Source organism: Megachile rotundata, chromosome 6 (assembly GCF_050947335.1).
Source record: "Megachile rotundata isolate GNS110a chromosome 6, iyMegRotu1, whole genome shotgun sequence".
Taxonomy (NCBI): Eukaryota; Metazoa; Arthropoda; class Insecta; order Hymenoptera; family Megachilidae; genus Megachile; species Megachile rotundata.
In genome coordinates, this window is record NC_134988.1 from 18,809,717 (window position 1) to 18,836,142 (window position 26,426).

Sequence of the window (26,426 nt, forward strand, 5' to 3'; positions counted from 1 at the left end):
AAGGAGGACGCGGTCGTAAATATTCGGGCGCCAAATAATGCCGGTTCCGAGCGAGAGCAAGCGACCACGACTGCTGCTCGACCCGTAATGAAGGACATCCTCGTTAATTAGTCAATAAATTATCCTTCGCGCTCACGACGCCCGTGATCTCTCTCTCTCTCTCTCCCTTTCTTTACGCTCTCCGTCTTCCCTGCTCGTTCTCGTCCTTTTTGCCCGAGAGAACTCAAGGGCCGCATACTTTACGACACCTATCTCGCGCGACAGCACGATGCATTTCTCACAATCAGGACCCTCGAAGACGGAAACGCGTCTTGTAAGACGATCCACGAGGTGGTCCGCCGCTGGCTTTCAGCCACGATGAATTTTTCAACGACCGTTTCGACCCCGTCCTCCTCGCCCCTCCGTTTCCTCCGCTTCTTTGCCATCCCCTGCCCTTGCTTGTCCGCGTTTCCGATATCGCGTCGAGTAACGGGAAACGAAGGATAGGAAAATACACTCGAACGGATTAACGCTACTTTATTTGTTCGTTCGTTCGGAGACGTCGATAGAGTACAAAGACATCGTGGACGATGCGGCGATCCACCGACTTTCTGATCATACGAATTACTCGTGAACGTACGCGCGCGAACGGTTTTCGGCAAACTTTTTCTTCGGCGACGACGCCGCGCACAAGTATCGAGCAATAATCCGCGGTACCTCGTTGCGTCGCGTTCTCGACGTTCTCGAGCATAAAGATTCGATCGTATACGCGGTAACGTGCCACGTGACCGTACATCAGTTTAACTATTTCCTGGCGTAGTACGGGTGTACCGGTTCGCGCGACCGCGGACGAGTCGCGGCGCGACCTGTACAACTAACGCGAGTCCGTGCGCTATGTCCGTGACTGGATGCATCGGCGATAATTCATGAACAGCGATCCGTACGATATATTCGAGAGACGCCGTTACTCTTCCGATCGAAACGCTGCGCGTCGTCCGTCGACGATTTTAAGAGTTACACGCTTCGTAAATTCCTGTTCTTCGACCGGCAGACGTTGCTCGCGGTTCGGACTTACGAGGTACACGCGCGTATAGCGTTATGGCGGGAGAAACGGTCGGACGAGTTAAGTCGATTCGTCGTTGGAACCGGAACCTCGACGGGTCTCGAAAATCCGTAGAACGTAGTCGTTCGCGTGACCGGGCGTCGGAAAATCGTCGTTGTGCGCCTCCTGCAGATGAGCCCGTAACTCTTTCACGAAATTCGTCCGAAACGGTTCGACGTTTTCTCCCTTGCACGCGTCGCACTCGTAGATGGTCTTGCCTGGATGTAGACTTGTAGAGAGCACGTGTTTTCGCAGATTTTCCTGCAACGATCAAACGAACGGATTAAAGGCGCGAACAGTTCGGTCGACGCGGAGAAGATCGACTCGTTAGTCGAAACAAAGTCGAAGCAAGTAGCGTCGAAACGGTCGTTCGTATCGGTCCACGGTGAATACCTGCGAGCAGAATCGGTCTGCCGCAAACCGGCCGCGTTCATTGGCTACGCCATGGAGCATTTAAAGGCGCTTTACCCTCTTCGGGCTAAGTAGCCGGCCGTAGTCGTAAACATCTTCCTACCAGGCGGGCTTATACGAGCCGTTGATGGCAACGGCAACATCAAATTTAATTTCCCATAAGTAAATCTTTCTGCACGGCCAGTGCTCCGTGACGGTCTCGGATAAAGACCCGTTCACACCGTGATGGGCGGTCGTCCACCTTTACGCGGAACGCTCCGATCGCGGAAAGCGCGCATCGTCACGCGAATCGCTCGCATGCACCTTCGATTAATCCGATCGATTCCGATTTCTTCTTTGGATATAATTTTCTGTTACATCGGAACTATATTACGCTACCGTATGTACGCTACCGCTCGTAGAACATATCGTTTTACGAGGCCTTCGTTCGAAGATTTCAAATCGTGCCGCTTTATCTTCTTTCTTCTTTATTTCTTTCGAGATTCCTGCAGCTCCGGGTTCATATTAATTTCTCTCTATCCGTAGACTACCGTACCGTAACTCGAACGCGAACGTTCTCGTAACGCGTACGCCCGTAGGAAAATTATCGAACACGGCAATAAGTCTGATGTTCTGTTGCTCGGCCACCGATCGAAGCGGACGGTAAAACTAGAAGCGCTTACGATCGCTATTTTTATTTCGAATCGAGATTTTATCGACGGATTATCGAACGGACGAGCGTTTCCATTTTTCAAGAGAAATTTTCACGCGCGGAGGAAACCGTCTGGTCCAATGGAAAAATAGGTAACTCGGAGATAAAAAGTTGTAACGGCCAGGGAAAGGATGCGTAGAAACGAGAAGCAGATCCGAAAGTAACCGGGGTTGCTTCGGAGAATTAACAGCGCCTTTTCACCGCCACAGCCAGCAGCTACAGCACCCGAAGCAACCGAACCGTAAGTTCTCCGACCGGCAACGAGAGCCAACGGGTATAAAGAAACAGAAGGAAAAGGCAGATGCGTGCGGAAAAACAAACACGAAATGGATCATGGATAAGAACAGTAAAAAAGAGCGAGTAACCGTTGGTGGTTAATCATAAACTGGATGTAAGGAAGGAAGGAAGGAAGGAAGGAAGGAAGGAAGGAAGGAAGGAAGGAAGGTGGAAAAGTGGCGCGCGTAATCTCGTTGACGCGAAGCAAGCCGTTCGCTACGTGCGAGAGAATTTCGTCGTTAAATCGTTTCGCGCACCGATCTCCCGTACCTTCCTTATTAAAGTCTTTCCGAGTAAAACTCGATATTCTGTTGGTACTTAAACGATCCTATCTGCCGACGGTCGACTTACCCTTGACCAACGGACTTTCCTCGTCCTTGAGATACGATTACGCCGTCGTAACTCAGTGTCGCGCACCCGAGTAGGGTATTTTTATCGGGCGCCGAATTTGCGATCGTAATCGTTATCTCGGCCAATCGTTCGGTCGAGCTCGCCAAAAGGAAGCGAAAAAGAAGAACGATTAAAACGAGTACGCGCAAGGTAGGAGGTTTCTCGTATCGTAGCTACTGCTCGGTACAGTTGAAAAGTGCTTACCGTTGTATCATTACCGATGCAAGACGTAACATTCGCAATTCTCCGTACCGCGAGATTACCTTGGCCCGAGTTATCCCGGGCTGAGAGCCACTGGAATGAGTTTATGTCGCTATCAAAGAGACACGGAGCCCTCGTATGCGAGTCGCATCCTAACTAAAGCTTCAAAGGGCATTAGCATACCGGCCGCTCGGTATGACTGGGCCGTGCGTGTGTGGGCATCCAGTGAGCACAATTAACTCGTTATCTTATCGCGTCTCGGTGGCGGCAGAAGCGGCGGCATGGTCCAAACGTTAAGGTGTACTTTGCTTAATTTACGCCACACAGGCTACAAAAATTGAACCGCGAGTCAACCTCCGCTCTTACCGCTTGCACCACCGTACATTGGAACGTAAGACCGATCTTCTCTTTTCGGCCGTTCGAGAAGTTTGTTCGTTTATCGAACAGCGCGTCAAATTTTCGTGGAAAAAACGAAACGCGAAACGTCGGATAACCGGAACGCTCGATCGCTCCGTTCGAAATCCACCGAACGAACGTTTCGCGATTACGCGTCGACTCTTTTGATCTCGTCGCTTTGCTCGACCGCAATCGAACTTACCAAGTTGTTGCTCGCGTAAGCGCAATGACGGCATTTGTACGGCTTCGTGCCCGTGTGTAATCGTACGTGTCGTTGCAGACGAGATGCGATTTTCGTCTTAAAAGCGCAACCGGAGTACGGACAGGTACGCAGCTCCGATTTCATGGCGCTCGCAGAATCCTCGTGCCGAGAGCGATGCCTGTAACGAACGAATCGCGTCTTTAGATAACGATTCGAATCCGAAACGTTAATCCGACAAGTAGAGATTATTAAGAAATATCTTCCTCTAGGAAAGGAAACAGCTCGAGAGGTAAAAGTGACGGAGGGTGTCTTTCCGGTAACTTCATCGTCGCGGCATGGCGCGGTATGGCACGCCGCGGCGAACCTAGTGATCATCAACGATACGATATGCGTGCACGATATTACGAGGGAGCCACTGGCCATGGCTACGTGTATATCAGCTTCGAAATGCGTGACACGTTTAATTAAAATCCCGTGTGATTTACTCCGCCGCACAGAGCGAAACCGAAAGAGACGGACAGAGACAGCCGCGTGTCGAGAACGGAGAAAGAAAGAGAGGAAGGTGACGCGCGGTAGAGGGGATCAACGAAAAAGAGAACGAAGGAGAAACGAGTAAAGCGTTAAAAGGGTAGAGCGAGTTAGGAGGAGGAGGCAGCGGTGGATGGAGAGAGAAACGCGAGGAAGAGAATAAGAGAAAAGTCGGGAGAAGAGACAGAGGGACGCGGTGTGGAGAAGGCGGAGGTGGAAAAGAGCCCGTGACACTCCGTGGCTGCGTTGAGTTCGGCTCGCGTAGTAAGTACTCAATTCGCGATGAAATATCGCGCCGACCATCGCCATGCGGACGATCATAACGGGTTGCCCGCACTTGGCCGACTGCTGCACGCAACTTCCGCTTTCGTGGTTCGCTCTCTGTTCCCCTTTTATCCTCCGTCTCTCCGCCGCACGGTTCGGTTATGTCTCTTTCGTTCGGTTACTCTTCTCGCGTCTCTCTTCTTTCAGCTCGTTTGATTACTCACGGCACGAAATGGGAAAAAGCGAAAGAGGGAGGGACGGAGAAAAGTAGCGAACGAAACGAGACGAAATTTATTAGCGGTGGTCCGCGATACAATACCTTCGATAAGACTTCGTTTAAACCGAATCGCTCGTTTTCGCGCGCGCCCGCGCGCGACCTACGATAAACGCGAGTCGCACGGTTCCCGGTATTCGTGTCTCCGCGGACGATTAAGAATCAATCGATTCCGCGGATAAGACGATCGATCTCTGACCGCGATCGTTGCTCGAAGGGATCCGCGGAGAAATCGCGTAAACGCGTTTCCATTAATTACGAGCAGAGATTTATAACCGAGACGAAACAAATCGTGTCGGAGATACTTACTCGAGATTTTTCATCGGCGATACACGCACTAGCACGCGCGTCTATCTTTGCACGGAGTACCTCGACTCGATGCAATTAGTTCTCTGCTTCCTCGAACGCATCGATCATGTATCGCGCACGTTACGCGAACCGCGAGTGCAATTAACGCGGCGTAGGTTCCCGACGGGAATCTTCGTTAAAATTAACGTCAACCAAAGCGGTAGCGGCAGAATCCGTTTCTTGCCGACGAGAAGCGACGAGAAGCGACGAGAAGCGACGCGAGCGTACGAAATCCTGCGCGGAATCGAATCGTTCCAAGGACGTTCGTTTCGCATTGTTTTAGTCGCCGAGAGAAACGAAGATACCGATACCCACCTACGCAACTGTGTGTTCGTTTTAGCCGCGTAACAGCAGTCCGAGCACTTGTATCGCCTGTCGGACGGCGTGCTGTGGTGCACCAAGTTTCTGTGCGATCTCAATTCGGAGGCTGTTCGAAGCACCGTCGGACAGCCCGGAAGTCCACACTTGTACTTTTTCCCTGCGTGCCGTAACATGTGCTGTCGGAGAGCGTGTCTGAAAGACGGAAAAAAAATAAACGATGAACGAGCATCGCGCAGACAGTAGGTTAACTGGAACGAACAAAGGGATCCTCGGTATCGCGTGCCACGCGTTCGGTTATATCCTGAAAATATTTCGCGAAACGCTAATAATTTTTCGAATACCGGTAGTCGCGAGTGCACCGAGAATAACGATTTGGCCAGTTAAAGGGACGCGTTTTCGTTAAATTCAGCGCGTAATAAGACAGCACAATGGTCCGACGAATGCACGGTACGCGTGTGACCATCGACTGTTCGCACGCCGTACGATCCGATCGCAGCTGTTGCATCCTACATCAACCTGCCGGCGAGCGCACAGAAGAGCTGCGCTTGAAATACTTTCTGTCAAGAGGTGACGATCTATACGGTTACTGAACTTACTGCCAGCTCGTCGACCAACTTTGCGTCGCGCGTCCTTCTCCTTACTCCTGTGTCTCTGCTCGTTCGCGAATTTTTTGCGCCTCGCGTTATCCTTTTCTCGACGTCATCGGCACGCGGAAACGAGCAGAAGAAGAAGAAGAAGAAGAAGAAGCAGAAGGAGAAGAGCGCGAAACAGTCCCGGCAACCTCCTCGCTAATAGCGGCATTCTTCGAGACGTACAAAAGTAAGCGAAAGCTCGTCGATCTTATCGAAATCGGCAGCAAATTTCCGAACGTGGTAGCCACGATCTTCGCGCGCGTATCTCCCGCTCCTGTCTCGAGATCTTTGCGAACGAACCTGGTCACCGTGAGGGAAACCTACCGCGGTAGCAGAACGAAGGACACGGATTTTTCGAGATGGCAGCTCGACGATACCGGCAGCGAACTCCGCGAGCCCGCAACGGATCGAACGCTATACAAGTCGAGCAACAACGAAGGACAGGGAATCGAGAAAGAAAATCGAAGCAACAGAAAGGGAAAGAGGTAAAAGGAGAAAGAGCGGAGCATGGAAGCGAAACGAAGCGTAAAGAAGAGAAGAGAAAAGAAATAAGGACGAAGCAAGGGACAGAAAGAAGGAACGCCAAGAGCAGAAGAGGCTACGAGATCTGGGCCGTCCTAGAGGGAGCCTCGGCCTACCCAATTGGCTACGCAAGTGTAACGGCAACTTTTACAATGTCAGAGTATACACGCCCTCGCACGAGCTTAGGACGTACCTTTCTTACACCTGCATTCGAGTAGTCCCTGCAACCGCGTTCCCGTGTCACCCGCTAGTCTCGTATCGTGCACCCACCACCGGCTACTTCGCTACTCTTCCCCCGCGCTGCTCGCGCTCCGTCTCCGTACACTTTTTCAGCGTAAACCGGCTACCGGCACGCGTGAACCGAAATCGAGGCGAACCGAGCGATCGTTCCCGCGAGAAAAGCGTCTTCCCTCTTCGGCTTTTTTCGCAAAGAAACCTGGCCGGTTCAGCGTTCCAGCGAGTCGACGAAAAAGAGCAAGCGCTAACGACGATATGGTCGTGACGCGCGATGTCCGAGCATGGTATATGCGCCGCGTAATTCTCTTGAATTATAACATCCCGAGGTATTCAGCGACAACGGTTTTCCGCTGGATTCGAGTTTCGATAAAAAAGACATTAATACGCGATCGCGGTTCTCCCTCGACTTCTCGGTCGAGCGACGATGCCTCTACCTACATCCTACGCTCTAACTAGAGACACTCGCGTCGCGACGAAACGATTCGAGACATCGATCCGATCTGACACGTAGTCGACGACCAGAGCGTTAATTTGCCTAAAAATCTATCGGAAATAGGTACGCCGCGCCGTGCCGGTGTCGAGACGACAACGACGAACGTGACGCTCGGTGAATTATGGCATTGGGAAATCTCGTGTTGCCGAGCCATTCCGGGGGATTGGAATTCCGATAGAACAATATTAATATGGTGGCCGACAAAAGCGCGTCTCGCGGCAACGACGTTGACGAAAGAGGGACGAAGACGCGGATAGAGCAGAAGAAGACGAAGAAGAAGAAACGTTCTCGGCGTGTGTGTTTCGGTGGAATGTCGCAGGCGTGACAAGAGGCCGTTAAGAAGAGTCTCGGCTCGATTGGGTAAGCGGATGCGGTCACTCCGGATGATTTAGCGCGACGTCCAGCGTCATCTCGTGAAATATGTGCCGGCCCGACTCGAGGTCATTTAAAAGTCTAATCCGCGTCGATACGATCGTCCTTCTACTCGTCAATAACGCTCGCGATATGTCGCGATTCGCGAAAACGATCTAAGCTAGGCAGTTACGAATCGATCGCGAAACGAACGAAGAAGGGTACGCGTTCGTTCGCGAAGGCAAAGTCAGACAGGATACGGCGACGTACAGGTTAATATAGCCTCGATCGTTCTGGGATGGGAATGGCGGAGCCGGTGAAGCGATCGTGTACTATCCGGGAGGAGGGAAGCGGATGAGAGTGAGCGAGCACGGGCATTAATTAAAAAGGTTGCGCATTAAAATGATTTGTTTTAATTGGCTGAACGCGCTGAGGTATTTATGGCCTCGCGGTCCTTCGCTCGGTCTGTCGGTCTGCGGCCTCTACAACGAACGTCGACTCGGACTTCTTCTCCTCCTCCTTATCCTTCTGTATCTTCTTCGTCTCTTTCTCCTCCCTATTTCCCCTTCCACGATTTTCTCCTTTCGTTTCGTCTCGTCTCGACTCGTCTCGTCTTATCCTGTCTCGAGTTCTCTTCTCTTCGCACCTTCGTTCGCCGACATCTTTCCTGCCGTTCGTGCCAAGTCTTCCGCGGCCTAGTCCCCTCCGCCCCTGACCTCTTCGATTATCTCGAAATCGGACGGACGATCGTTCATTCCGACTAGCCACGAGAGCTAACGGCCGATTCTCTTCTGTTGCGGAGGAGAACCGAGGGCGATTCATAAATATCGAGCCACGACAAGTGGATCTTTATTACCGCCAATGATTTATACGAGACTTCGCCTCGCTCTTTCTTCGACTCTGTCACCGACCTATTCCCCCGGTTAGACGTCGTTCCCGAAAGAGCTAACCCGTGATTTTACCAATACTTTTTCTGACTCGCCGGGAGAACACCGAGGTCCGTATCGAAATTCTCGGCGAGGTTATTTTCGTCGAACAGTTTTTGGACGAGGGACAGCTCGTGGTTCGCGGTTTCGTCTAGCGACCGTCGAGGTCGATGAGGCGAACGCGACAGCAAACTCGAACGGGGATTCTTGACTCGAGCGGAAACGGTTAAAAAGGTAAATACTCTCTCGAGCCTCGGGCTCGAGTACGAACTGCCACGGTGGGTGGAATCAGCGTTTCCAGCGAACGATGGCTAAGGTGGGATCGTGATGGGCCGTGATGGTGGTGTGGCCGTGGAACGATGCCGAAGAGGAGGCTGGACCAAAGTGAACCGAAGGTGATGCATGGCCGACGGTTTCTACGGCGGGGCCGCAGACGAAGAAATAAAGAATAAGAAGAATATCTGCTTCGCCGGGTCCAGAGCCGGCCCCCTGGAGCAAACGCTGTCATAACTCAATCCCACCTTCGTCCGTTCGTACGTCTGTACGTCTGTAAGTTCGTCCCGCACCGGTGCAGGTTGCACCTGCGTCTATCTCGCTCTCTCTTTCTTTGCCTCCACGCCTTTCTTTTTTTTCTCTATTCGTCTTTCTCGGAGTCCGATCTTGATCATGGCCAAGTACCCTCTCGATGCGGAGTCATCGTGATCGCCTTCCTCCGCTCGTTAGATTCCATCGAGATTTCGTTGTTGCAACTTTTTCGTCTTTCCGACGCGAGGACAACCGACCGTACGCGAGTATCGCCTAACCTATACGCGCATCGCGTCGAAACGTAACGGACTCGCGAGATGGTTGCCCCCGATACACGTTATTGCCTTCGAACAGGATTGTTCTCGTAAACGGTTGTACGTTTCGCGTATCGAGACGCGAACATCGCTTCTTGACGCGTTTCTTCGGATGTCGCGATGTCGCGTCGTTGAGTCAACGTCGATTTCGGACAAAACGAATTTCGTCCACGGCTCGTATCGTCGACGTCGTTACCGGCCTCGAGTCCGAAACCGGTTTAACGAATGATTCACGCGTTATTTAAACGCTATAAATTGTCCGATTTCGACCGAGATAAAAACTCGTAAGACGGATCGCGCCTTTAATTATAGATTCCTTAAATTTATGTAAACAAGAGGATAAATCTACGGAGCCATTATTCGATTGGTTCGCGAAGAGATTTGACGGGAGTAGAAATCCTGGAGCCTTTCAACCGTTTCGTCGATAAATCTGTTTGGTCGAAAATACCGCGGCAAACGAGTTCGATCTCGGAGTGGCGGCGTATCGGTTGGATTTGGCAGAAACGGGAACGCAAATCGGGACAAACGATCGTACGAGCAAACGTCGGATTCTCGACGAGCGAAAAAGTCAGCTTCATTAGCGCGTACGTGACCGCGCGTCAAAATAAGTTGAAATTAACGCGCGAATCCCAATCAAAGGCGACCCTACGCCGGCAAACAAAACGGAATTTCGTCTCCAACGACCACCGGGGAGTGGTTTGTTGGTCTCGCGTTTGGCGCTGATGCTGTAAGTTGGCGAGAGTAAAAGAGAGAAAAGCTGGAGGGTGGTGAGCGAGCAAAGTTGCGGAAGAGAGAAACGTACGAACACGATAGAGACAGAGAGAGAGAGGGAGAGAGAGAGAGAAGAGGGAAGGGTAGAAACAGGGGAAGGAAATGGGATAGAGCGAGAGATTCTAGCTGCCGCGTCAGGGAGATTAGGGGATCGTAGGGTTGGTTGTTGCCGGTACAGCGAACGCGGGCAGGGAGAGGAGGGGTGGTTAACGCTTCGCAGCCGAGGCTCAGAATAAACAACAATATTATAACGCGAGCTTAATTGCGCCAGAGGGCTCGGTAACGGGCGCATAAATCGGAGCAGCGAGCGCGCGCGCCCTCGAAACTACCCTCTCCGCGTCTTTCTCTCTCTTTGCCTTCGTCTTCGTCCCGCAGATTCGCCACCCCTACAACGTGTACCAGTCTTCCACGAGCCGCTCTCGGAGTAGGATTCATTTACAATAAACATGTCCTCCGCTAATTTCGTCGGCGGAAAAGGAGGAATCTCCAGAACGGAGGAGCGTCTTAACCGTAACGTACGTCGACGTTTCTACCTTCTCGTTCAGAGGAGACGATCATTCGTTAGAGGGAGATCGCGAGTTGTTCGTTATCGGGGATAACCTTAGCGGAACCATCGAGTTTCCGAATTTCTACGCGGATACCGCGTACTTCTCGACCATTCGTTACCGTTCCGCGCCGAGCCGTGCCGCGCCGCGCCATCCTCGGAGCACGGAAAAAATTTTAATTAAATAAACCAACTCGTTGCTCGACCGGCTCGTTCCTTTTATTTCCTTTCCCCGATTCGGTTTCTTCCCTCGTTACCGTGGTACGGAACGCGCTAGTTACCCCGCTTTCGCCAAGTATTCGCAGACTTATCGAGAAGAACGAGTCGACGCTCGGCGTATCGGACCGCGATTTCGCTCGAACGGACGGATGGACGAGGCAGGGATTGGCCGAGAAAAGGGGCGAGAAAAGCAAGAGTGCGAGGGCGTCGGAGGACGAAAGGTTGGGCTTCGGGGGATGCGGTGTTTCGAAAAGAGTCGGCAAACGGTCGGGAAGGAAAGGAGAGGCAAAAGAGGAGCGGGTTAGGTCTGGGTTACCGGCCGGCGGCTATATCTACGCGTCCTCGACCGCAGGCCTGTTTTATTTTATGAATCGCAATATTTCACGCGACAACTGGACTCGCGGGGCGGTCACCGCTAAACCGTCTGCATACGGGAGCCATGCTTACCGCGTGCCACGCCATACCGAACCGTACCACACCGCGTACCATCGCTACCGACCACCATTGCCACCACGCGGAACGAAGAAAACCCGTGCTTAGTACGCGCGCGTTTCTACACACGCATACGCGCGCCTTTCTGCGCGCATTCTTGCGACACAATGCGCGCACGGCAGACACCTATACGGCGGACACTAATACATTTCGATGCGACGAATGCGGTGCAACAGCGTCGCATTGTTCCTCGGGGGGCATGCAGAAATCTTTCCTCCTTTTTCTTTTCTCCTCGTGGTCCGGCTCGACTCGGCCCGTTGCCCGGTCGAGCCGGTCAGCCCGTTTTGCTCTCGCTAACGCGGACAATCCCCCGCGGTACGCGCCGCACCGCACCAGCCGGATGTTTAAGGGTGCCTACGGGGTGATCCGTAAAGACGACACCGTGCCTCATTAGCAGCGCCGACGGAGGTGAGAGAAAACGATACATGCTCGCGCGAACGCACACTCGCGCACGCATCTACACGGCAGGAAGGAGACAATGGTAGGCCGAGACGGGGACGGTCCTCCTCGGCTCTCGAAATTTACGATGATCGGAGATTTATGTACCGCTTCAAACCGAACATGCTTCACGCTCGAATTAATTGCATCACGATCCCTTACGACGATCGGGTTCGTCGTTATCTCGAATCCGGTAAGTAGTGGTTCGCTCTTTCGTCGAACCAACCGGAGGAGGCGAGACTAGCGAGGATTCGATCGACGACCGATCAAAACATTCTACTCCGATCTCGTGTCCGATCCATCTTTCGCGAGCCATCTCGGCTCGTTCGATTACGCTCGTAAACGGTAAACAGGAGGTATCGAGAGCGTGATCCGACGTAACGTCGACGAGCGGCGAGGTTACGCGAAACTCACCCAGTATGCCTATCTTTACAGCGTTTACCTGACCGGCTACGAACAAGGTGGACGCGCCATTACTGCTACGGAAGATAAAAGATACGCGCGCGCCACGCCGCGGTCCATATATGTAAATACCTCTGGGGAACTCGCGTACACATCGCCGGGCAGAAACGAGAGGGTTGCCGGTGGGTAGAACGCTGGAAAGGACTGACCGGAGCACGACGAACAGCAGAGGCCGTGCTACGAGAGCCGGAGGGCCCGAGGGTAGAACGAACGAAACGTACGGTCAGTAGCTCGCGTATGTAACATACTATCTTGAATATGCGCATACATCGAGAATTGCCCGCTTATTCCGAGAATTGGTTAGCCGATCGAATGCGCGGGAGCTGCCCGTCTTCTCGTAATTATCTCTTTCCTCTTCTTCCTTCCTTCCTTCCTTCCTTCCTTCTTTCCTTCCTTCCTTCCTTCCTTCCTTCGTCTCTATTCTTATTTTTTCCAATCTTGTAGCTTTTACCTGCGTCTATCTTAGTCCGTGTCGTGTCTACCCTTTAATTATCTTCTTTCCGTTCCGAGTGAGCGAACGGCGAATTTCGGCAACAGAAACGATTATTGATAAATCGTCTCGTTTACTCGAAGATACGGAACACAGTCTAAATTCGACGGCGTCGACGATCGACGCGGTATGCTTCTGGCCTCCGTTTTCCACGAAAACGAGGTCGGAGAAAGTCCTAATCAAGGTAACCCGACAGAAGTTTTAACTGCTCGTGGTCGGAAGATGACGCGCCGTTTCAGGTAGGTTACCGAGAAGTCGTCGGGATAGGAAACTGGACCGCGTTCGAGCAGACTTTCGCTTCCGGAAAGTTGCAAGATAGACTGGCCGTCGAATTTACGAGTGAATCGAGATCGGTTAATCTCCGACGAATACGCCGACTATCGAAATAACCGGCACGGTGCAGCTCTTTCCGGCTTTAGATCGAATTTCCAGATCTTGGTCGCGATCGAAATTGCACCGCGAAAATTCGAACGTTTCGTCGTCGAAACGTTATCCACGGAGCGCAGGGAAGGTCGCGAGGGGAAGTCGAAACGAAACGATGGGAACGGAGCCTAATCCCTCGAAATGGACGGAATCGCGATATTAAGCGAAACCCTTGTCGTTTCGGATCGACGCCGAGACTTTTGACCGACCCATTCGCCTCGAAAACTTCCGTGGTTCGACGTCGAATAGGTAGCGTTACGGCGGATAATGCGTGTAAGAGACGGGTGGCACGAGTAGCAAGTGTGGCGGGGATCGGGAGGAAGGTGAAACGGTACAGGAGAGAGCGAAAAAGGGACGAGGAAATCGAGCCGAGCGTACGAGCGAGCATATGTGTTAACGCTTGCTTTATAGCGATCGCTCCGCGCTCGGGCAATGGTTTAATACACTCTCGACGCGCGAGAGAACGGTCCTCGTCCTCGCGTTGTCGTGCCGCATTCGTCTTCGAGCGTATTCGTTGCGAAGAAGAAACGCGCCGATACGACGCGATTTCCTCAGAGTTCGAGCGGCCCTATCGACACGGAAACCCATCGATGCGGGAAAATGTTAACTCTAGCGTGCCTACTTACGCGTACCGTAACGCAAACTCGTTAAGTACCGGAATGAGCCGCGAGCTCGCTACGAGACGTTAACGCGAATCCAACCTCCTTTTCCGACCACCCTGCTCTCTTGCTCCTCGTACGCACCGCGTACCGATGCTAGTTTTCCGTTTCGTCTCGGACACTCGCTGCGAACCGGCTCCTCCCATTGGTTTCCTCACCTCCTCTACCGGACACGGTCCTTTATTTCATAGTTATGCAGCGAGGACACTTTTACTACGACCGCGCGGACGTTTCGTGGTTTCGGTCCGCGACACTAGCTTTTTATCTCCGAACGGTCGAGCTTTCGGCCGGAACCAACCGGGTCTCGTGGCAAATCTCGTGGCAAAACGGTCTCTCCGTTGGAAGATAGAGAACGACCACGCGTAAACGTCGTCGACGAATGCGGTTCTTCTTACCGTTGCTGCGCGTTCACGCACTCGCGGAGGTAACTCGGCCAAAGATAAATAATAGGCCAGTGAAAGGCAGAAAAGACGGCAAAGCTACGAGCACGAAGGCAAGAAAATATTCGTAGCCGGAGTCGGGGGCGGCCACCGCTACTTCGGCGTTACCGATCTACCGTCGATGTCGCATAATTATAGCTAACCGGATACCTCGTGATAAACGAGATCCTTTTCTTGTCGATTATGGCTATACGGGAAATTTTCCGCGCAGAAGCTGTTGTCGACGTAGCGCAACGTTCTCCGCACCCACGACGCGACGCGCGAAATATCGAGAGGTCCCGTACACGTACAAAGTGCTCGAGCAATTACTTTTACGCGGCAGTTTCAGCCGATCGTTTAAAATTATTAATCGGCCGATAAGTTTGCTCGAAAGTTATCGCTAGGGACGCTACGGAGAATAAGAATCACTTACTTGGTGTAAAAGGCGTCGTTGCATTCGGAACAGACGAAGCTGCGTTTGCGAGCCGATTCGTTCGGCCAACCGGACGACGTAGGCCCTGTGCACTCTTTCTGATGGCTGCTCAAATCCGCTCGTCTCGAGAAGGACGCGTGGCATTTCGCGCACGGAAACGGCCGCTCTCCGGTATGACTTCGTATGTGATTTCGCAAGGACACTTTGGCGAACGTTTTGTTGCACACGGGACAGGAATATTTCGGTAACGATTTGCTAGAGTTCGAGCTGCCCTGTTCGTTCTGCACCGTTCCGGCGTGGAGGGCTTCGTGAAAGATAAATTCCGCCCGAGAATCGGTGGAGAAGCTACAGCTGCCGCATTTCCATTCGTCTTCGACGACTGCCGTTTTCGCCTCGTTCAATTTCTTATCGTCGCGACACTTGTTCTCCCTCGTGTGCCTCGTCACGTCTTGCGACAAGGCAAAAAGTGTACCGCATTTAGGACATCTGCGCGGGAAAAACATCGATTACCTTTTCCTCGAGATTCGGAGCTATCGTTCGTCTTACCTGTGGCAAAGCTCGGGATGATTTTCCAATAGATGCGTCTTGTGTTCCGACAGATTCGACTGCTTCTCCGCGCAATGGGGACACTCTCGAATCGTGCTGCACGACGAATCTCGATTACGTTTGCGGGCCTTTACGATTTCCTTGTGTCTGGAGGTTCTTCGATGCAACACGGCCTCTTGCGCCGTAACGAAATTCATCGAGCAAAACGAGCAAAAGTACGGAGCCGACTCCGCGTTTTCCTCTTTCTCCTTTTGCTCGTCGTCTTTCGTCGCGTGACGAGTCAAACGATGACGTTGAAGCGCCACCAAAGATCGAACTATTCGCGGACACAGCTCGCACTTGATCCGTTGCTGGTACTCGTCGGTCGCGGTGAAACTCTGTACGTGACCGGTTTCCTCTACGTGCAACCGAAGCTGCAAATTGTATCGAAATCTGCGATCGCAACTGCCGCAGGGTAGCGCTCGTTGACGACCGACCACCACCGGCACCGAACCGTTCATCATCGAAACGACGTCGCGATGACTCGTGCTCAGCAAATGAGATTCCATGGACTCGTTATCTTCGCACCAAAAATCGCACGGTGTGCATTTGTAGCTGCCGCCGATCTGCGAACAACGATCAACCAGCTATCGCGAGAAACCGATCCAGCTTGCAACGGCATAGAAAAGAAAAGAATACCTGTTCGAGCGTGTTCGCGTGAAGCTCGGATCGCCAGTGACGAAGAAACGTCGCCTCCGTGTTGCAGTAAAACCGACAAGACGAACATTGAAAGGGACACTGCCGAACCACGTTTGCCATATTTTCCAGTAAAAACCGACGCGCCCGTGGCCCACGAGGATTTACGCCCGCGACGCGGCAGTGATAATGAGAGAGCAAATGCTTGCCCATTTGTACCCTTCTGACTCGAGCGTGGCATGTCTCGCAACAAACGATCTCTTTCTCCCGTCTTCGCAAACTTTTCTTCGCCTCTTGCGGCTCCGGTGGTATCCCTCGGATTTTCTGTCGATCAAATACGATTCCGCGTCAGCTTTCGATCGAATTCGAGCTACCAATCCTACGAGATTAGCGCGACTGCTCGATCGAAAAAAGCAAATCTGCCGAGATCGAGCGATTTAACGTTAAACGTTACCGCTAGCGTTACCGTTCCTCTGCTAAGTACCGGTATCAGGAAAGCTATTAAGATCGAGGAAACAGCGAAATTAAGGCAAAATTAACGAGCGTCCCGATCGTTACTTGATTACGAGCCGACGTCTTTTTTGCAACGTGCAGGCTCCCGGTACGAGGCAGACAAAGAACCCCATCGATTTCTCGGATGCTCCTTCTAGCGTGCAAATCAGAGAGAAGATGCCTGTTGTAGACCAATCGAGAGGCAAGTTTCCTGCCGCAAGGACTACACCAATATCCTGACTCGATATCCGTCCGTGCACCCGGTACCCATTTCCCTCGCGTGTGTCCCGGCGGTGGTTGTCCGGCGTTGTCCTTACCCTGGTACTCTTCGAGTTTCTGCGAAACGGTTCGATTTTGATAAACGATCCGCTAAAGCGATACGATACGATACGCGTACCTGCGAACTATCCGTGGGTCGCCATTTTCCACCGGTATACGTGGGCGGCGGATGCTCTTGCTGCTCGTCCTCGGCTTCCGGATCGTCGTCCTGAAGTTGAGACATATTTTGAGGGAGATCCTCCAATCCCGGTTTCCACTTGCCGCCGGTATGACCGTGCGGTGGACGTTCTCGATCCTCTCCGTCCTCGGACTCGGAATAAGAGTCGTCCTCTCCCAAATCTTCCTCCAATATATCGTCCTCCGAGTCCTCCTCCTGTTGATATTCGAACTCGTATCTAGCCAGATCTTTGTTCTCGTTGTTGGCTACCAGCTCGGCCAATATCGTGTCTTCCAGCCACGTTTGATGAACTTGTTCCATTCTTTGCGTATCCTCTTGCCGTTTTCTTTCCGTCTGCTTCGACTCGGCGTGAGGAGACGTCATCAGGGTTTCCAAAGAATTGTCCGTCTCGTGCTTCGCCGAGAAGCCGGCGTTCTCGATACTGCCGGAAACGTGACCCATCGATTGATTTAATTTCGTTCGATTTCCCGCGACCGTCGGCTTACCGCCGGTAGAGGAGACGATATCGGGAAACCCGACTAAAGGTGGCATGCAGAGATGTTCGGTCGGATCTTCCAGTTCCGAAACACCGGGCAGCATACCGTGAAGCTTCTCTTTGCTCGTGGATTCCTCCGCTTCCGCCTGCGTTTTTTCACCCTTTCTCCTCTTGTCGTCCTTTTTCAATTTTCTACTCTCCTCCAACAGACCGGTCGTTCTCCGAGGATTCGGTTTCGAGCTACTCCGTAACTCCAACGAGCTGAAGAACGCGTCCGCGTTCAGTATCTCGGGATACGAAACGGTGGTCGGTGTGGTGGGCGACACGCGAACGGCCACGTTTTTGTCGTCCGGCGGTCGACATCCGGACTGACGATGTCGCACGTAATTCTCGAGGCCGTGCATCGTCAGGTGGCACTTGATGCAAAAATGCGTGTCGTCGTCCTCTTCGTAACTCTCCATCGATTATATTCGACTAACCTGGAAACATAGGTGCGCGTTCGCGTACGGTCCGATCGACGTTCGTTCAACTAGAGAGTCGAATTTTTGTCGTCGATCAATCGAGAAGCTTGTCGACGCATGGATAAGGTCGATCGACTTGTCGGCAAAGAAACGTTTTTTCTAAAACGTAAGACGAACGAGAATGTAAGCGGGAATAGGAACAGAACGGGAAAAAGGAACGGGATGAGTATCGGCAAGGGGATGCGGACGAAGACGGGGATGGGAAGGGAATGGGAATGGGAATGGGAATGGGAATGGGAATGGGAACGGGAACGAGAATGGGAATGGGAACGGGAGCAGAAACGGGACCCGATCGAATGGACAAGTGACGGCCGGTGTATGGATTGCGCGTAAAGGGCAGTGCATCGCGCGTTAGCGAACCGCACCGGGCAAATTGAAGGTCCGATATTCGCGGAACAGAAGGGAAACAAGTTGACGCTTCGTACGAGCTAGGGGTAGGAAGATCGGTCGATGCCGCTTGGCCGTTATTCGGACGACGACACTTCGCCTCCCAGTCCTGGCCGACCCTCCGCCGCCCTCTGCCGCCCTCTGCCGCCACCCGAGCCCGTTACCCACCCCTGCTTACTACCAACCGTACACCCTCCCGCCCTTCGTCCACCTCATCCTCCTCCGCCCGCACGGACACCCTCCGCTACCTCTACCCCCGGCCTTGTTGCGCCCTTTCCGTTTCCCCTTTTCGAAGTCTGCGAACCGGCAGCGACCTCGTGGCTCCGTCTCCCTGCACCCTGTCTTTCCTTTCTTCTTTCTCTCTCCCTTTCCCCCTCATTCTCTCTCTCTCTCTCTCTCTCACTAGTCTTCTTCTCTTCTTATTAAACGAACAAAACTACCGAACGAGATTTCCATCCGGCTCGAAACACGCTCCGCTCGCGATCCGATCGCTTAACGCACGGATCTCTATAGGTGGCGCGTTTACCTTTCGCGTGACCAAAATTCGATTCGTAACGGGGTAGCGGAACTCTACCGAATTAGAAGGAAAACTTAACCGTTCGCGACGAACGCTGTTCTTTCTCGGCGTGACTCGCGAACGCGTCGCGCACCGAATCGAGGATTCCAGCGTTCGAAGGTAGATACGCCAGCGGTATAACGAGACATTTCCGAGATACTAATACGGTTGTGCCGAAGGACTACATCGATCGAAAGTCTTTACGCGGCAATGGACGAACGTCGACGCGTCACGTAACCGGAACAGCTACTTGCCAACGAAAGCGAACGAGCCGAAATAAAAGCGTCCCAATTTAGTTTACCACGGAGCAAGGGCAATCTTACGATTTACGATTAAATCGATCGTGTCGTAGAACGCGCGTACGACACGAGCAAAGGTGGATACACGTTGGAATGAACGAGTCGGAAGAACAGGACTGTATCGAGCGGACGGATTCGCCGAGATTTACGAGTGTTGGCCGGAAAAACAAGAAGGCCCGTTAATTGGCTAGCGATCGTGGACAACGTCGGGACGTCGATACGTCAATATAATATCCAACTTTGATACATCGCGCCGAGACAACTAACCGATGGTCGCGTTAACGTTGATCGACGATCGCATCGATCGCTAATCCCTTATTACCCATCGTCGTTCCAGGAAGAAAAAAACGGCAGGACGCGGCGCGGCGCACCTGCTACCGAGGAAAGGTCGCGTTCGATTCGATCGTCGCGCGCGAAAAATAACGTCGCCTTTAGCCGGACGTTCGACTAAAGGACGCGCGAGGCCACTTTGCGATCTAACTGCAGACGCGAGGAAGGAAGGGGAGCCGCCGAAGGAACAGGAGGGACGGATACTTGTTGAACGCACGAACTAGACGAATTCCCCGTGTTACGATGCCGCGCGAGGCTAAATTACACGTGCCGCGCGTACGATTCGAGAATCGCGCGATCTTCGAGGGTTGAAAGTTCGAATCCCCCGTGTCTACGAAATAAGCGGTTTTTTGTCTCGCAACGATTCGACAGCCGAAGGTTTTCGCGAAACGGGATACATATCGCGCGCGTTCTCCTGCACCACGAATCCGATCGGTGTCGTTAATCCGATCGAAATGGTCGAGGGTTTCGCGTCCCCTTCGTTCTTCCGTATCAACCGCAATTAACGATAATCAACGCTCGACCCCACGCATCCGTACTCGTCGCTCTCGTTGTCGTCGTCGTCGTCGTCGTAGTACTCGTTGTCTCTGTCGTTTCGAAAACATAGCAAATTCCAGGTTTCGACGTTATAGAACGCGCAACGTAGGGAAAACCGAAGAGGAAGAGGAGAAAAAGATTCGTAGTTTTTGAGTAGATTTCGATGGAGAATCGGTGAACGAACGACGAGGAAGACAGCGCGAGAGGCGAACGTGCGTGATCGTCGGACGTACGCGAAATCGAAGGGTCCGAAAAGCGTAACAAGGCGAGAGATAGCCACGAACGAGCGTCCGAGATAGGTAGAGCGCAAAGAGACGAAGGTTGGTCTAGAAGGGAGATGGACCGGAGGTAGACGCAGGGGATGCAAGGTCCGGGGAATATTGAGCCGCTCCGTTAATGTTTATAACGACGTTAGACGTTGGTGTCCCCGGTAGCGTATGTATAGGTGGTATAGGATAGCTAGGTGGCTTCGCCTACCCTTACTAGCGTAGCCTCTGCTCTCCTCCCTTCTCTCACCCTTTACATCCGCGCGTCTCTCCTTCCCTCTTATTATCCTTTACTCTCGGCCTCTCGTTTCGTCCTCTCGTATCTTCTCCTACTCGTTCCCTCTTCCTGCCTCGCGAGCGCACACGTTCTCTCCGTGTTCGTGTGTCCGCGCGTCTCCGTCCCTTTCTTTCCCTTCGCATCGGCCACTCTCTTTCTCGGCGGTGGCACACAACGGTGGTAGTAACAGCGGTAGCTGCCGTGGCAGAAGCAGAAGCAAAAGCAGAGTCAGAGTCAGAGACAGAGGCAGAGACAGAGGCAACGGCAGGACAGGAACTGACATAAGCGCACGAGTGTGTATGTAGAGCACGTACTCGGGGGCTCTCCAGTTCGACGGAGTAGGCGGAGGCGGGTGGGTGGGTGGTCGTGGGGACCTCTCGGTCGAGAGTATGGGTTGTGGGTGGTGAACGGGTGGATATAGCGCGGAGGGTGAGTATGTCGGTGGGTCGACGAGGAAGAGGAGAAGGGGAGGGCTGCATCCTAGCAATGGGACGAGGGAGCCTCTGTCTAATCGATGCCGCGGCGGTGCGCGCTCGCCCCGCTGGCTATTACGCACCTTAATGTCCTTTTCCCTCGCCTCCCCCCCGCGCCAACCACCCTCGCCTCGTCCTCCTCTTCCACCTTCGACGCCGCTATCCCCTCGACTGCTTCGCTGCCTCGCCACCACCGGCTTACCTTCCCGCTCGCTCTCGCGTTTCTTCGTTTCTCCCGCTCTCTCTCTCTCTCTCTCTCTCTCTCTCTATCTCTCTCTCTCTCTCCCTCGCACCACGACCCTCTACGCTCGTTTCTCTTTCTCCCTTCCGCCAACCTTTCTCTCGACGACTTCCCTCTTTCTCTCGCTACCTCGCGTTCTCTCGAACACCAAGAGGCGGCCATGACACGTGTCAATCTACCGCAGACGCCCGATCGATACCGACGGACCTCGGCTTCTCTCTGCGCTCCTCCACCTCTTTCTTCGCCCTATCGTCGACAACCGCCCCGTACTCTCGTCCACCTAACCGCCTCATACCACTTCGCCCCTCGTCAACCACCCATCCACCTACCCTCACCCTCCAAACTTACCCTGAGCCCCCCGCACCACCACACCACACTCTCTGTGTGCCGAACCTTTCGCGAACGCTACCGTGCTACACACGCTTACACGCCGACGCTAACCCTCGATCCGTGACCCGTTGTACCACCGTCGTCGTCACCGTCAACGTCAACGTCAACGTCGACGGTGTCTCTTTCGACTACAAAACAGATTTCCTTCTTCGAGACTAGACCGATCGCGCGGCAAATCTCGTCCCGACGAATTTCCTCTCTCGGGCGACGCGCGATCTCGCTCTTCCTAGTTTATCCAGTTCATCCAGAAACCTGTCCTTCCCGTCGTCCCTCGTGCCCCACGAACCTTCCAAACTTTTTCCAACTCGGTCTACCTACCGGTTCCTTTCGGATCGCGCGCTATTACTACGTTCCCTCTCGTCCCGCCGATCCTTTCGACAACCTTACGTTTTCGTTCTTACCTTACGCGAGTGACGCGTGTCAACTTTCATCGGTACGTGGTTTACTTAAGCGTCTGTCCGATTCCTGTTCCGTGCGCTCGAAAATTTGTCTAAAGAAACAAATTTGTCGACCTAATCGATCCCGTATCCTAGGTAAGACAAAAACGGCGTTATATTTGAACGGATATGCAGGCCTATAAAAGGAAAAATTATACGCCTAAACCCGCCTTAGTTCATTTGCTTCGATCGAATCTGACGATAAGAAACGTAGATTCGTCCGTGGCTCTGTAACGGTTTCGATACCCCGATAATTCACGAGTCGGGCCGAGGCCGATTTCGTTAGGTTAGAAACGCGCGGGCAAAGTTTATCGAGCTCGTAAACTTTCAACGAGCGCGAAAATATGCGAGCGCTACGAGGAAGGAACGTTAAAGTACCGTGATCGTGTGCATCCGTTGGCGTGCTCCGTTTCGCAGGACGTTGATGTTTCGGGCCGACGCGACGCGATCGTGTATCTCACGCTCTCGAAATAATGCATCGAAAACTAGAAGCGGGTCTCGTACTTTGATCGCTGTGAAAAAAAACAGGCTTCCAGAACACGCGAATCGTTGGTAATTCGATTGACCGTAGGGGTTCGTCTGCGATCTCTCCACGTTAAAACACGTTAAAATCATTTTGACGCGAGTCGAGTCTGGTCAGCGGATTGCTCGTCCGCTACCGAATTCTAATAGTCGAACTATTTTTAAAATTTCGAAGGTTATCGCGTTCCGAATAGGACTCGAACAACGCGAATCTTTCGTTTATCCGCCTCTCATTAATCGATCCGCGTGTCGAAACGGATCTTCGAATATCTCTTACGAAAGATGATCGAAAAAGGAAATGCCGGCCCTTCGGTTACCGTTCAACGTATTCGTTCGTTCAGGTTCCCTCGCTCGGTTCTATTCGCTACGACTCAAGGAACGCCTCGGTGTCCTTCGATAGTAAAGCGGTTCGCGGTAACGAACGATCCAGCCTGTTGTCTCCTGGATTACGGAAATTTAAATAGCACGCGATGAAAAAATAAACGTCTCGTACCACGCAGAAAAATTGACTCGATACCAACAAGGATCCGTCGATCTTTTTACGCGAATCTTCGGACGTAGAAAATGTTCGCGAGTCTCGATTCGGTTTACCAATAATATCGACGTTGCCGTCGGTCTTACACGTATTTTACACTGATACGAATGTTCGCGTTTGTCGACAACAGGATTTCTGAAATGAAGACGAATAAATTGTTGTCGTTATCATTATTATTACTATAATTATTATTATTCGAATAAAATATTTGTTTCGAAATATTTGTCGTGGATTCGAATCGTCAGAATCTATTGTCGCGGGCGATTTCGTCTGGACGATTCGCGACTCGACCGACACACGGGGCCAACGCGTTCAAAAACGAGAACGGGTTTACGAATGTATTTTGATCACGCTCGATTACACGTTGGAACCGAGCGGTTAGCGGGGACGCGCTGCCGCCGCAAAAGGTGAAACAAACAGGACGGAAAATATGATTTTACAACGCGGGCTTAGTTCGGGCCCCGCGAGCAGCTGACCGTAGAAAACGCGTAAACGAGCGTAATAGACCCGTGCACTGACCCACATTGTCGTTGCATAACGGCACGTCTTTGGGAATATTCACGACTTTAACGCGTTAGGTCTCGTCTGCCGACGACTGCAACGATCGTAAAACGAACCCCCGTCGTCACCGAGAGACACAAACGCGACTAACGCGTACCGTTCGCGCGACAAACCGTTTTTCGATCTCTTCGATTCGCGATTTCTTGCTTTAATCGGCCGCGTTTATCACGAGCACGTTCGTCGATGTTGCTACCAAAAAAAAAAGAAAAAAAAGAAGCATTAATCGATCCGACCGCTGACCGTGAAACCGGCATCGCGAGAATTTCATTCGGGATTTATATCGGACGTAACAACATACAAGATCGGCGCAACCTTCTTTCGAAGCATCAATATTTATTTGTAGCGTTTCGCGATTTTGAAAGATTCCGAGAAGTCTCCGCGATACGCGGCAATAAGTTCGACAAGATGTAGCGGTTAGCGGTAATCCGGTTCGATTTAGAACTCTAGAGAAGAAGAGTAAAGTCGTTGGATGGAAACGTCACCTAATAAACGATCTCGTAAACGTCGGCCCGCGAATCTCGCTGGCATTGAATTGGCCTGACGCGCGTAGAAACGACGCGATCGCTTTGCGACCCCGGAACAAAAACGGCACCGCGATCGTCGAAATACATAAAATATTCTTTACGACGGTCGTCTTCGCCACCACCGCGTTGCTGCGAATCCCTAACGTCATTCGCGTAAAACTGGAGCGTGACGATAGCCACGAATGCTCCGTGCGTCTCCCCGAGATTCGAAAGCAACCTCGAAAATTAAAGTCCACCGTCTCGAGGGTCCTTCGTTCGTCGTATTTATACGGTATTGGTATAATACGATAGCCGACAGGGTTACGTATTAAATTACACGCCGGCGTGATTCGGATATCGCGAACATCGCCGTTAACAAGATGTACGATCTACTAAAAGAACAAACAGGGTTGTCGTTCGCGTTTACGTCGTCGCGACGAAAATCCCGTTTACGCGAGATTAATCCAGCATCGGCTGTCGTCCGGCGAATACCTTGTCTTCGGTAAACAAAGAACCGCTAGAAGCCCAGAGAGAACGAAGTATCTGTTCGTCGAGCTTATAATATCGGAGCTGTAAAATGTAAAACATGGCAGGGAAAGATCTCGAGAAGGACGAACGGCGAACCGTTCGTAAATCGGGTATCGGTGCAGTTTTAATTGACAGAAATGTTTAGCGGTAATGAGCGCAAGGTGGAAGGAGCCGGATAAGTATCGAGTAGGAGCAGGATAGCCACGCTAACCACGATGCCAACGACGACAACGACGACAACGACAACGACAACGGTAACCAACAATGGTAGCGGCGACGATGACGGTGGCGATGTCGGTGGCGGTGGCAATGTCGGGAACGGCAACATCGGCAGGATCAGCAGCATCGGCAGCAACATCGGTAGCAGCAACGGCAGAAGAGGAACAGCGCAGCACCGGGGCCGCGACTAGATAGAGACACAGCGGCAAGAGCATAAACATCCCGGTGGCGGCAGTGGTGGTGGCGACGACGTCGTCGTCGGCGGCGGCGGTGGCGACGGAGGCGGCGGCGGCGGCGGTGGCGGCGGCGGCGGCGGCGGGGGCAGCGCGCACGTTCCACACCGTGGGCGTCGCCATTCAGTTCCTACCACAACGCCAGGGGTGTTCTATGACGCTATAGATCATGCGGGCTCCGCCTGGTAGGCGGGCACAACCTGGTAGTTGGTACGCCAATGCTCTTTTCCCCTCGACTCGGCCAGCCTTGGCAGCGCCACCACCGGTACCCGCCAAAACGATCTCCGCTCACCGACTCTACCCAAAGCCCGAGCAAATCGCATCCTTCGACCTCCTTTCGATTCTTTTCCGACTCGAATCTTCGCTCCAAATTATCGTAAACCAGTCTACCGAGCGTAACGCTCGTCCTTAGCGTCGATGACGCATCGAACACTCTCGAGGAAGCTCGATGTTTTTCGAAAACAACCGATCCTAGCCACGATGCTCTCGTTTACGAACTCGCCATACCGAAGTGTCTCGTACGCGGGAATATATCGTGTCCTGGCAACGCGACGCTAGAACGCTAGCGACATTAATTCGGAATCCTCGATTCCAGGTAAACGACGCAAATTTACCGCGATACGGCTTAAAAACCGTATCGGATCTCGCGTCTCGCGTTCTACCGAGACTACTTTCAGCTCTTTCAGTAGGAGAAACAACGCAGCGATCGACGATCGGAGTCGCGCGTCGTTTTAAGTCGATAAAATATCGTTTCGATATCGTCTTATATCGAATCTTTACCGTATCCATGGTCGATTCCGCTTCGAATCGAATGAAATTTAACGACGCCTTTAGCGCGTTTATTTCGTTCCTTATTTTTTTCGTTCGTTCGCCGTAACGACGAATAAAACTTCGAACGAACCCGAAGAAAATTTGACGAAGAATAAAGCGTTCACGAAACACGAGTATAACTCGTCGGTAAATTTTGAGGTTAGCTTTTAAAACTGCTCGATATCGAGATAATCGTGTTTCCGGATCGAATTTGCGAGGGCACGAGGAGCGCGACGAAATACGACAACGCCGACGATGCACTTACCCAAGCTTCCGGGGGCTCGGTGAAGCTCGAATGCCGCAAAATCTCGAGAAACTCGTAGGTGTGGCTTCGTGACGCCGTAGTACGGTGGTCGACTGTTATCGCGAGGCAGCGCCTCTCGCGTCGAAAAGAAGAGTTACTCGTACCGAGTGGTTCTCCCC

The 26,426-nt window shown here is 52.5% G+C and overlaps 1 protein-coding gene across 5 annotated transcripts; it reads right to left on the bottom strand.

The window, feature by feature from the left end:
- Nucleotides 1-499: 499 nt before the first annotated feature.
- LOC105662708 (uncharacterized) lies at nt 500-26,406 on the bottom strand. Of its 5 annotated transcripts, XM_076532305.1 has the most exons (10): nt 26,269-26,360; nt 20,525-20,747; nt 16,844-17,857; nt 16,513-16,782; nt 15,958-16,278; nt 15,280-15,905; nt 14,734-15,219; nt 5,378-5,575; nt 3,649-3,826; nt 500-1,342 (listed from the first exon to the last, which is right to left on the bottom strand). In XM_076532305.1, exons 3-10 carry the CDS (start codon nt 17,837-17,839, stop codon nt 1,103-1,105), a joined length of 3,315 nt encoding a protein of 1,104 aa, XP_076388420.1. In that variant the 5' UTR covers nt 17,840-17,857; nt 20,525-20,747; nt 26,269-26,360; the 3' UTR covers nt 500-1,102. The 5 variants fall into 5 exon arrangements, with proteins under 5 accessions (XP_076388420.1, XP_012142668.1, XP_012142666.1 ...); XM_012287278.2 differs by lacking the exon at nt 20,525-20,747 and having other exon boundaries at nt 15,280-15,884; nt 26,269-26,404; XM_012287276.2 differs by lacking the exon at nt 20,525-20,747 and having other exon boundaries at nt 26,269-26,404.
- Nucleotides 26,407-26,426: the final 20 nt, after the last annotated feature.